Below are 11875 nucleotides of genomic sequence, written 5' to 3'. Positions count from 1 at the left end.
ATGGAAAGTATTGAAAGCCAATAGCAACACAGGGTCACACTCCAAGAAAGACAACTCCCTCCCACTAAAATAAGGCCAGACCCAGAGCAAGGCAAGGCGAGTGTCTCCTACCAAGGTCCGTGAAGAAGGGGAGCAGAGCAGAGTGGAAGAAGAATATCAAAATCATTAGGACCTTTTTGGGCTTCTCTCAGAGTCAACTCTCTTTGTGAATGTGTAAGATAGGATGCAGCTTCTTGAGAGATGTCCTCATTTCCCCTAATGCAGCAGGGCCTGGGCAGAGCAAGCACTGACCCGGAAAAGAGCACCAGACCAAACCTCTCTACTTCCAGTGACATGGAGACCATGTCAGCACCAAGGCCCGACCCCCAAACAGCTATCGGGGAGTTACTGCCCTGTCCCCATGCAAGAGAGTGGTGCAGATTTGGGAACAGCATGGCAGATGACATCTGCCACAGACACCATCTGCTGAGCCTTACTGCTTTCACAGTGAGGTCCTTCCCAGCCGTGGCATTTGCACCGGTAGCTCCCAGGCCCAAGGATGCATACACCCTGGTTCATGCACGGATTGGGTTTGCACAGGTTCACGGGGCTTTTTGCTTCTGCAACAAACACAAGCAGAACAGCAGGCTTAGGCACATCTACCGAGCGTTAAATAGCTAGGACCTGCATCCATCGCGAGTGCTGTAAAAATGGCAGCAATTAAACACTCCAGACCTCAGAAAATGTCATCTGGGGTCTCTGGGCTGGAAAAAACACATTAATATGGGGGCAGGAGGCAAGCCCACAACCTCATCTTTGTAGGCAAAACTCACCTATGTTTAACCTAGAGAAGAGGAAGAGAATAGCTTTGCTAGATGTTCTCATCTGGAGGCTAATATAAAGTTTGAGAGAGTAACATCCCATTAGGCTGAATGTCAAAGAACAGCAAAACAGCATCTTCAGAGCTGTGCATTGAACACGCGATGATCTCTAAACCCCTCAGATCCAGACATTGCGAAAGCAGAGTAAGACACATCCCTTGTTGCAACCAGTTTACAATCCCAAACACCACTGCTCCAGCTGGAGCCCACCCTGTCTCTCCCTGGAGAGAACCTGAGGTCGCATCAGTGAGAAGCAGGGACAAGTCAGCTGGAGTAGGGATGGCGTGAGTGGAAAACAACGCAGGAAAAAATTCTGGCCCTCTTTCTAGTGGTTTTGAGAGAAAAGCTTGCAACCATAACCAAAGTTGTTATTAGCTCTGTTCTTGTGAGATATGTGACAGCTTTCCCTACACTCTTGATGCAGCAGACCTCAGCTGTCAGCAGGGCTGGGAGTGTTTTATGATGCCTTGCTGTGAATATGTTAGGTTAAGTAGCAGCATCCCAATAGGATCTGCTTCCAAGTCTTTCGGCAATTCTGCTGTAGCATTGCTAAGGATGTGAAATTCCTTCACTGAACATCCACATGGTATAGAGTTTGGACCTTCTAACCTTGCCCTTTGCTCTCCAGTAGCAAAAGGAAACAGAGAAATTCAGAAAGGAGGAAGGAGGAAAAAATACAACTCTACACCCTATCCATCAAAATGATTACTGTAGACGACAGCAGTTTATTCTTGCTATCTCTGTAGAGATAATGTTGACATGTGCACATCAACTCTTAACCTATACCTAAAATAGGCAAAACTATCATTGAAATTCAGTTTCTTAGTAGCCAAATGCTAAGTCAGAGGGACCTCAATCTTCAGTTCTTGTTGATTTTATATGGGCCCAAGTTTGTCTTCAACAACTTTTTTGTCATCTTGAGACATCCTGGATAGTGGGTCTCCACTGAGAGTGGATCTCCAGGGAAGGAGGCCTTCACTTTCATCACAGGGTGGTAGAGCCACTGGCGATGAAAGTGGAAGGGACCTTGTAGACCCACAGCTTGGCTTCCAGGCCATGGGCTGTTGCACAGAGAGCTTTTCCTGGTGCTCTGTTGGGTCCTGTTCTTTGCTCAACATCCGATACAACTATCACTTCCCTCCAAGACTGCCCCACAGTATAACCTAGTGTTCCCTGTTTGGGGGGAATCATGCTATTCAGCCCAGACATAATTTTTATAAGCTTACTGTTAACACAGTGTCATCTTAAATAGGCTTCTCTCACTTCAAGGATTTTGCCCTTTGATGATCCCAGGAGCCTGTATTTCCATTAATCACATATCATATATATTTAATGCTTGGGATCTTTTCTTCTAGACCCCTGGATCATTTTTTACTGGTCTCTTTTCAACTAGGCATCAGAATAAATACAATATTCTAGGTGTCCAGAGCCAGGGTCTGTTTTTCATATACTTTTATGACAAGTCATAATTTTTAAAAGTCATAGACAATGATTCTGTTATTGAGTCCTGGACTCAGACTGTCTGGAAAGGTCTGCTAGGAGACAGACTTCTCATTCAGAAGAGACAGTTCTCTAGTTCTTTCTAACCCTAAAAGAGCCGGGGCATGCCAAAAGATAAAAGGGATCTTTGTGCTCTTACTCACAGCACAGCTCAACTTGCCTTTTCATTTGATCTTACAAAAGGATTAAAACCTAACAAGACCAAATAGCCAGATGTTAAACTCAGGCTATTTTGAATGAGAAATAAGGCATAGAATTTTTGAGTGGGGAGAGATTAGCTGGTGTAACAAGCAACTAGACGCACTTTCTCCACCAATGATATCTACAAAGCAGGGCTGTTTACCTTTCTGAAAAGCACACTTAAATCAAACAAAAGCACTCACACTTGGCACACAAGTATTGCAAACTTGATTTCAGAGACTTTTTTTTTTTTTTTTTTTTTTTTACAGTGGGGACTGGCCTTGCAGACTTGAAGAAAATGCACTTTTTTAGCACAAACATGAGTAAAAACCTCTGCCCTCTTGAATGCTTTGGAGATAAGAATATGGTCCTGCAAACAAAACTGATCACAAGTTGTCTAAAGACCTCCATTTACTTAACAGTCTGCAGGCTTCAAGTCCAGGCAGATTCTGCTTTTAGGATTAAATCCAAGGCCTACTTGAAAACTTCAGTAATGGAACACTAAGCAGAAGCAGGAGTGATGAGGCTGAAACAGAAGTTTCAGATCTATCACTTTGCAGATGCTCAAGCACAAACCTGTTGAGGGGAGCATCAGAACCCTCACTCCAGGAACCAACACCATCAGCTGTGGAAACATGTCCCCTTAAACCTCCTAACACACTGCACGGGATACAATAATGCACAGCAAACTATACAGGTTTAAAGCAACATCAGAAAACAAACAGACTTGTACTTGCAATGAATGCAGAACCTAGACCTGACAGGCCTGGAAAGAGCCAGTCACACAGAGCCTGGATCTTAGGAAAGCTGGTTCCTACTGCTATAGGATTGCTTTGGGCAATCACCAGATACCGATGTCATGGATTCCCCATCTGTTAAATGTAAATGATAATACCAAACTTGCTCTACAAAGCATCAGAAAATCTATGATTACAAGGGTTACAGAAGAAAGTCCCCTCTATGCTTGTTTTACAAGGTTTACAACCAGCCAGTGGCAACAGTGTAAGCAGTGAGGATGGGATGTTCTTACCTTCACAGATTCTTTCGATGATAAGGTCTTCATAATGCTGCAGGTCTTTATAGGAGGAGATGTGGAGCAGGTAGTTGGGAGACCCAGCAACCCTCAGCAGCATGTCCCTCTGTGCATCTCCAATGACAACTACAAACACCAAGATGCCATTGTTCCTCAGCTGCCAAGCTGGGGAAGCTGCATCCTCCATGCCACCTCCATTTGTGAGCATCACCACCACCTTGTTGACACCAGGCCTTGCTCCTTTCTGCACAGTCATCACGTCACCATAAATACGCAGCAAGGCACTGCCAGCAGAGGCTGAGCCTCCAAGGAAGGGAAGCTGGTTGATGGCCTGGAGAAGAGCTGAATTGCTAGTGTGGGTGTCCAACGCGAACACAATGTGAGCTTTGCTGCCATAGACCACAAGGCCAATTTGGGTGACATCCCGGTTGATAGTGAAATGGAAAGAGCAGCTCCTGACAAAGTCTCTCAGCTGCAGGAAATTCTCCAGGCCAACTCTGGCTGAAGCATCCACTGCAAACACCAAATCAAGGGACTGAGCCTGGCAGCCTGGATTAAAGAGTGCAAACATAGTGTTTTTCAGAATATATATACTCCTTCCTGACCAAAAAAACCCCAAAAACCCAAGTATGGGGCAAATACTAGGCAAAATTCATTATTGCTGATCATTGACTGTGAAGGGCAATCTACGATCCTTCATCACCAACAGATACAGCTCCATCATAATAGGCAGCAATGGAAATTTAGTCCCTGGATCCATGACTAACACAAGCAAAACAAACACATTCAGTCTTTTGACCTTCTCTCCTCCTCAGCAGAGTTCAGAAACACCTACTCGCAGTTTGACAAACTTCTCCCACAATGCACACGCCACAGCCTTCCTTACCTTCAGGATTGTCTACACTGCAGATTCTTTTCTGCAGCTCTGGGATCTTGTTAAACAGATCCTGCGGGCTGGAGTAGACGATTGTCTGCTTTGGATTGCCAGTCACCTCAGCCAGCTCTGCTCTCAGGAAGCTGCTGCCTATGCTGATCAGGAAAAGACCTCGGTCCCTTGCATACTTAGCTGCTTCTGCCACTGGATCTTGAGACTTGGAGTCAGTGAGCAAGACAACTACTCGTGGGAGATCATCCTGTACATCTGCGAAGACTGGGGTGCTCCTAAAGCCGTGCTGTGCAATGTACCACAGGGCTCTGCCTGTCAGAGTTCCTCCTCCACTGAAATTCAAAGCCTCAATACTCTTCATGAGACCAAACACATCCTTGTGCTGCCCCACTTCAATGGGTATCTTGACATCAGTACCATACTGGGCCACTCCCACATTCATTGGTGAGTCCTGGCCCATCACGGCTTGAAGGAACCTCTTTAGAAACGCCTTGAAACATAGGAATCCCTCCAGCATGATCCCTGCTGAGCTGTCCATCAGGAAAAGAAGATCCACCCTGCACTCAAGGCTCAGCTTTGGTGCTGAAAAGGGAGAGAGTAATTTGTTGTATGCAGGGTAAAAAGACAAGCATGTTGGGCACCTCTGCTGGGGCCTGCTGGAAGCGCTGTGACATGGTTTGCCAGGCATTGCATGAGCTGGAGGACAACTGTGCAGGAATGCTCTCTATTTTGGTCACATAAGCCTTTAGAGACAGGAAATATTTAGAGGATTCCTGGTATTTCAGATGGAAAAACTCTGCTCTTCTAGTATTCTGGGGAAATCACTCAGAATTTCAGGATATCAGGGAGAAAAGAGAGAGTCTTCATCTGATACAATCTGAGACAATTTAAAGGGCCTTGATTTGAGGGGAAGTAAGTGCTCAACATTTTCTCAAGATAGGACCTTCTTAGGTTTCTCATGCTGAATCTCCAAATCTGGAGCCCCTTCTGGGCTGATGTGTGCAGAAGGGGAGCCAACACACACCCTTTTGCTACCTCTCTCCCAGTTTGTTTATTTTGCTGTTCATGTGGTGCCTTTGTTTAGAAATAAAGGTAGACACACCAGGGCATGACTTTCTGTTTTGGTGCTCTCCATATCCATAAGATTTCTGGGCAGCAGGTCTGAGTCACTGGGCCTATCAGTGACTAGTCAGTGATGCTAAACCAATGGGAGAGAAAACTCAGCCTGTATCTTGGAACAAAGCCTAAAGGCAGGCTACAGCCTAACCCCAGCCATCTGTATGGCAATAAAATGGGCACTGCAGAGACAGGACATAGCCAAGAAGGAAGAAGAGAGAATGCAGGTTCACACCTACCACAGTGGATGTCTCCTCTGTGCCTCATCGGGCACAGGCAGTGGTATTTGTCCAGTCCCTCTGGGACACAGGTACCCCCATTCTGGCATGGCTGGGAGTCACAAGGGCCTAAAAGGAACCAGGGAAAGGAAAGACAGGGAGTCAGCAGGGAGTCTGCCCCTCCCCATCCCGTTCCAGTGTGAACATTGGCATAAATTGAAAAGGGCTCAAACTTTAGCCCATCGTGCTGTGGAGTTCAGCATATACGACCTCAGTCAACTCAAGGCAATTTCATTGTTACTGGTAGGTCTCCAAGCATTTCCCTATGCAGGTAATAGATGACAAAGCAAAACTGTAAAGTTTCTGTAGATATGCTAGAGTGTTATTAATTAATTAAATTGCAAAAGATAAAATGCAATTTCTCAAATTTAGCTTGCTTGACCTGAATGAATCCATCCCCCATACAGGCAGCTCCAGCCATTAAGGAGTCTGCTTAGAAAGTGCTATTTGATAGCTCTGTTGCAGTTCACTGTCTGTTCCTCAACACTGTCCACTTCAGAGTGTGGGATGGCTCTCAAATAGGTAGCTGTGAAGAAAACAAGTCAGACTGTGACCTTACTTCATTTTCTTTGGAGTAATGCCAGAGAAGTTACATTCATGCAAATATAGAATAATTACTAAGGCTAATGCAGCCCTTCCAGATTTACACTAGCAAAGAAGGAATCAAAACTTGGTTTCTTGATTGCTCATATTTTGTTTGGACAAGGTGCACTTGCACCATTAAGAGCTGGCAGGTTCAGCATATTCTATTTTTCTTTAACCTTTGGCTTCTCTAAGACACTCCCTGAGGAACTGAACCGAATTTTGAATTCAAATGTCAAAATTTGAAGGGATATGGAGTTCCATGATCTTGAAATTTTTAAGAAGTGTAAACCACAGAGTTTTTAAAACAAAATGTGCTCTACCAAACCTTGCAAAGACTGAGCTAAGGTGAAGTAGCTCTGGTCAGGTGTTTGGCACATAGGGAACAGCATCATTGAAATGTTCAGTTTCGCTCAGAATAAAGAAAACTGGCTCCTTAAAGGCTAATGCTTAAATGTAACACCGAGTCAGTCCAGTTAGACAAGCAGCTGCTAGTTAAAACTGGTGACAGCAGTGTGATGAAAGACACACAGAAACCCTCTCTCCTTTATCCTCATTTTACTCAAAGCTTCGTTATTCTCTATTATTTTGAAGACTCTTTGACATTATCAGCTGTAATTCAAGATTTCGCTTAATGGTGCTTGGTGCTTAAGAACACAACCCTCCCAGAGCCTGTCTTGCCACCTGCCCTGGCAGCAGAAGCCACCATCTGTCCCAAAAGACCTGCCTGCTGCCTGCCAGGAGAAAGCAGCCCAGGCATCCGGAAAGCCAACAGTAGTCTGTATCACAGGATAACACTGCATAACAGTATATTAGGATGGCAGATGCTACCCGGCCATTTTAGGGCTCCCCAATGGGGTCTGGATCCTGGCTCAAGTCCAGGTTCTTGGGAGAAGGAAACTGGGGTCCAGAGAGCACAAGTTTGACACCGAGGAGCCCTGATGCCTGGGCACGGTCCTGCTGGCTGCAGTGTTTGGGGAGCCTGCCCAGGCTGGCGGAGAGCCTGCAGGGCCAAGTACCCATACTGCCAGGCAGGGAGCACAAGAGTTCACCAAAATTCCTGCTTGTGCTTGACTGAATTTCACAGGATATTTGATTTCAAGCAATCAACACTTCCTGACCAAAGCCATGTTTCTGATCATCTCTTGCACTGTCATTGAACATCTTCCCTCCTACCCTATTCTGGGCATACCCTAACACACACCTCTAAAGCCATATTTCTTGTCAATGGCATAAGTAGAATAATTCTGAAGTGATCCATTTCATTCTCAATAACCAATCTTTAACTCACACACTATGTTCATAGCAACAGAAGTCTGCAAGAGAAAGGAAACTGCATATCCTCTCCAAAGGGAGCCTTGACAATGATGTACTGTCAAAGAAAATAAAGCCATTTGAAAAAGCAAAGAGAAGGAGTTAAGAGCAGAACTCAAAGAGAGTAACTATTTCCACAGTCACAAAAAAACATTGACAATTACCAAGTGTCAGATTCCCTGCTAAATTGATGATGCCCACAGTACCAAGTGAATGGATGGAGGTGTCTCATCCCACACTCCCTTAGCTGGAGAACATTAAATCCCTGCAGACATCAGGGAGCCGTGAGAGCCTCGGTCACCAGGAATATGAGCTGGTAACAAGTGAACAGCTCCTCAAGTGAAAGGACAAATGATGGGGAGATACTTTAATCCAGAAGAATTCTGGTCATAAATAACAGTGAGGCAACAAACTATGACATAATATCAACTTCTTGCTATGGATGACAATCCCTCACTTAGGAGCAACATTTTTAGAAGTGAGAGTAAAACCTCATCTTTTTATTCATTATTTAATACTTTTCCTGTATTGTAAATAAAATTTCAAAGAAAGGTAAGTCCTACCTGGACATACTGTTCGGAAGCATCTGGATGGGTGTTTTATGAAGATCCTTTTCCATCTGAAATGGGAAGATTAATAATAAACAGAAGAATAAAACCTATCATGAATTTAAAGATTAACAAGTTATTTTCAAGGTTGACCTCACTGTTTTTTCAATGGAAAGTTTTCCCTGGAAAAGGCAATTTTTCAAAACAAATATTTCATAAGAAAAATGTCTATTCTGAGTGGGATGGCAAAAGAAAAACATAATTTCATCAAATTTATTCTTTTGCTTTTGAATTTTACTTTAACATTTTACATTTAGATATTACAGATGTGTTCCAGTGCCTCCAAACAATTTTTTTTTAAATTTGCTACAGAGATTTTAACTTTTTGCTCTAACTTGGAATGAAAATAAAGTTTTATTCAATGTTAATTCTGGCTTCCAACTGATACAACTGTAATGGCTAGTGGACAAGTAAGGTTTAGACTGGGAAGAAATTCTAAGACCTAGAAAACCCATGGCACAGAATACGTAACAAACACGTGTGCAGGAGTGTTTGCCGCAAAGCGTGCTGGTTGCACAGGTAGGAAATATAACAAGGTAGGTGCAACCAGGTAGGAAATATAACCCCAGTTCCATTTCTAATCTCTTTGGCCTCTTGTGTAAATCATTTTCTGCTTCTGTGTCTCAGTTACCCAGCTTACTGTTTGCCTCTCAGATCTGCCAGTTGTTGGAGCAGGGATGGCCTCTTCCTAGGCCTACATACTATGTTTCCTTCGGTCTTCCCTAGGCTTTTTATCTCAATGGAGTCATGGTCAGGTATAAGCCTCGTTACTATCTCCTACTTCTCCCTGCCCCGCTCACTTTTAGAGATATGTGTGCCCATCTCACCTGTAAAATGGGCACAATGAAGCATGCACTGCATTTTGCTGCTTTGAACCTTTCCAACATACATAGTTTCCAGCCAGCTCTTCCACAGTCTCCAGGGTCTTGCGTTCACAAGGATGGGATTCAATTTTGCAGTCTGTAGCAAAAAGAAAATCCAAATCCAAAGCAATTGCCTGAAAGCACAGAGTTTCTAAGGAACTGGAGCACCATTTCTACAACCAGGTTGGTTTTCCTCATCTTCCTGCTAACAAGCATATAAGACAGGTCTACAAACAGCCCTCTGTGAGAGCCCAGAAGAGAATGACAAACTCACTACTCTACCCCACCTTCTGGGGTACTCACTCTTTAGCCTTCTTTGCTTTAGTGTAAAACTTGCACTGCTGAGTTCGGGCTCCACCAGTGCCTTAGGCATTCATGCATTCAGCTCTCTTCTTCCTTTGGATCACTCCAGGACCCACGTGGGTAACTTTGCTATCTCTTATGAGTGCTATCTCTTATCAGACAGTGAAGTCCATCAAAAGGTTTAAGACGACTGTGTTTATCCCTCTGCCTACCATGACATGAGCAAGGACCAATATTCTCATTTTCAGGGGCAAACCAAGAAAGATTTAGGGTACTGCAGCTTGCAAGAGAGGTAGTTGTCAAGCAAGCCATCCCATTTGGGTACCAGAAGCAAATTATGTCAGAGTGCAACACCTACTGATTCCCCTGTAAGTTCAGTTAGAGGTGAGCTGGTTGGTTTGGTATCACACCACAGCCTGTAGAGCAGCTCTATGCTACGTGGCTCCTCCAATTTGTTTGCTCCAAGGCAGGGAATTCAGCCTTCCTGAGTCTAGACAAGTATTTCCGACACCACCTCACCTTTTCTCACTCAGAGACATGATCAAATTTCAAAGGGCAGGTTTGAAGGTGAAGGCAGGACAGGGGGTTACCTGGAGACGGGGTGCTGCAGACACTAGAGCCAGTGAGGGTGCTGTAAAAGCCATTGGCAGCATCAGTGGCATCTCCAGCGAAAAGCACATGCTGCTCAGTGGGTTGGCTAGCCAGCGCGTGCAGCTCCTCCCACCTGTGAACCCAGGGAGCTTCAACTGTTTGTATAAAGAGACCCTTAGTCATACCCAAGGAACTAAGTGTCAAAACAAACCCCATGCAGCAAACAGAGAGCTGATACAAAACCATGACACACTTCAAAGAGTTTCAAGGCTCTGGTGTGTTTACTCCTACATAGTAGCATAGCTCTACTCAGCAGAAGAGCTTCCCTCACCAACTCTGGTCCTTCTTCTACACTATTCACGAGATTAGTGACTCCTCTATGCCTGTGTTACACCCCAATTTCTCCTCTTCTCTTCCCGAAATTCATATCTAGCTCAAGACCTCTCCACCATCTCTCACTGACTAGGTCTTGCCATTTGATTAGCTGGACCTCCATTTTCAACCCTGCGAGAAAGTATTGTACCTTGGAAACTTGATTCCCACTGCAAAAACTGTAGTCCCCCTCTCCTTCACCTGCATTGCAGGTATTTCAGTGTTGCCCTGGGACTTTCCATCTGAAAGGATGATGAGGATTTCAGGCACAGTCGAGTTTCTGCCACCAGGGAATCCCTTGTGGAGAACGTATTTCAGAGCCAGACCTGTCTCTGTACTCCCACCTCTAAAAAGAAGTAAGATAGAAAAGCAAAATCAAACTCTTCTTCAGTTACTGAATTTACCATTTGATTTCCAAATTTCTACCCTGTGGTAGCAGGGAACTTAGCATATCTCTGCATGTTGCCACACAACACATCCACAGAGTTGCCTAATGCTGTCATTCTTGTCATCTTCCTATCCACAGGTCCCACCTACCTACCCTTAGGTCCCCCTTCTTCAACCCATAGTTGTTTCCAGAAGATTCCTAGCACATGGTGGAGCATTCCTGTAAGCTGAGCAGGAACCTGTGCTCTAGGACATTTGAATTTTAGTTCTATCTTGGGCAAATGACTTGATTGCTTCAGTTTCTCCATCTGCAAATTGCAGTCATTTCTTTAAGAATTGCATGGAAGAGCTGGTTAACAACCAGCGTCTTGTAGCCCAGTTGGAGTCAAGCCAGAAGTACAGTACAAATGGACAAAATGAACAAAGACTAGCACCTCAAAACATTTTTCTTTCTCCTGACATATAAATGGGTCATATATTCCTGTTGCATACAATCTCTTTCCCTCCACGGGTTTCTCTGCCATTCTCCGACCAACAGTCAAGGCAGGGGAGCTATACGTTCCAGCCTGTAACTCAGTCAGAAGTCTGCAGTTCAGCAGTGTGCAGAAAGTACTTGTCTTTCTCTCCCTGGTTAATCTCTAGTTAAATTGATTTTTCACAAAAAGTCATTTGTTCATCCTGTAATAAAGCTCCTGAAAATGCAAATGCTGAGAGCTTCTTAGCATATCCCTGCGAACTCAGGAGGACCAAATACAAGGCAGGCTTTCTTCAGGGCTTCACCATTATCTTTCATGCTACCAAAGTAAACATTAAGAAAAGCTGCCCGATGTTCCAGTTCTCTAAATCCATGCTAAACTCAATCAAAAACAATACCCTCATTTGCTAGCTTGCTCACCAGCAGTGCTGGTAAGATAGGAAGGCATACCAGCTGCTGGTGTACACACCAGTATACCCAGTACCGTTTGGTCAGCCATCCAGTTTTCTGATAACTGCCACCTGCAT

General features: G+C 44.4%; 1 protein-coding gene across 13 annotated transcripts in view; it reads right to left on the bottom strand.

Annotated features, from left to right (window-relative positions):
- Positions 1 to 11875, bottom strand: part of VWA2 (von Willebrand factor A domain containing 2) — a 43027-nt gene that overhangs the window by 10942 nt on the left and 20210 nt on the right. For all 13 annotated transcript variants that reach the window (XM_064514266.1, XM_064514265.1, XM_064514254.1 and 10 more), the window contains 8 exons: positions 10638 to 10832; positions 10114 to 10247; positions 9185 to 9317; positions 8313 to 8368; positions 5815 to 5922; positions 4460 to 5041; positions 3571 to 4122; positions 477 to 599 (listed from right to left, as the gene is read on the bottom strand). In XM_064514266.1, coding sequence (XP_064370336.1) covers positions 477 to 599; positions 3571 to 4122; positions 4460 to 5041; positions 5815 to 5922; positions 8313 to 8368; positions 9185 to 9317; positions 10114 to 10247; positions 10638 to 10832 — 1883 coding nt within the window. The remainder of the gene's footprint in view (positions 1 to 476; positions 600 to 3570; positions 4123 to 4459; positions 5042 to 5814; positions 5923 to 8312; positions 8369 to 9184; positions 9318 to 10113; positions 10248 to 10637; positions 10833 to 11875) is intronic.

Source organism: Dromaius novaehollandiae, chromosome 6 (assembly GCF_036370855.1).
Source record: "Dromaius novaehollandiae isolate bDroNov1 chromosome 6, bDroNov1.hap1, whole genome shotgun sequence".
NCBI classification, from domain to species: Eukaryota; Metazoa; Chordata; class Aves; order Casuariiformes; family Dromaiidae; genus Dromaius; species Dromaius novaehollandiae.
Note: the sequence above shows the minus strand (reverse complement) of the source record. Positions and strands in the feature narration are given on the sequence as shown.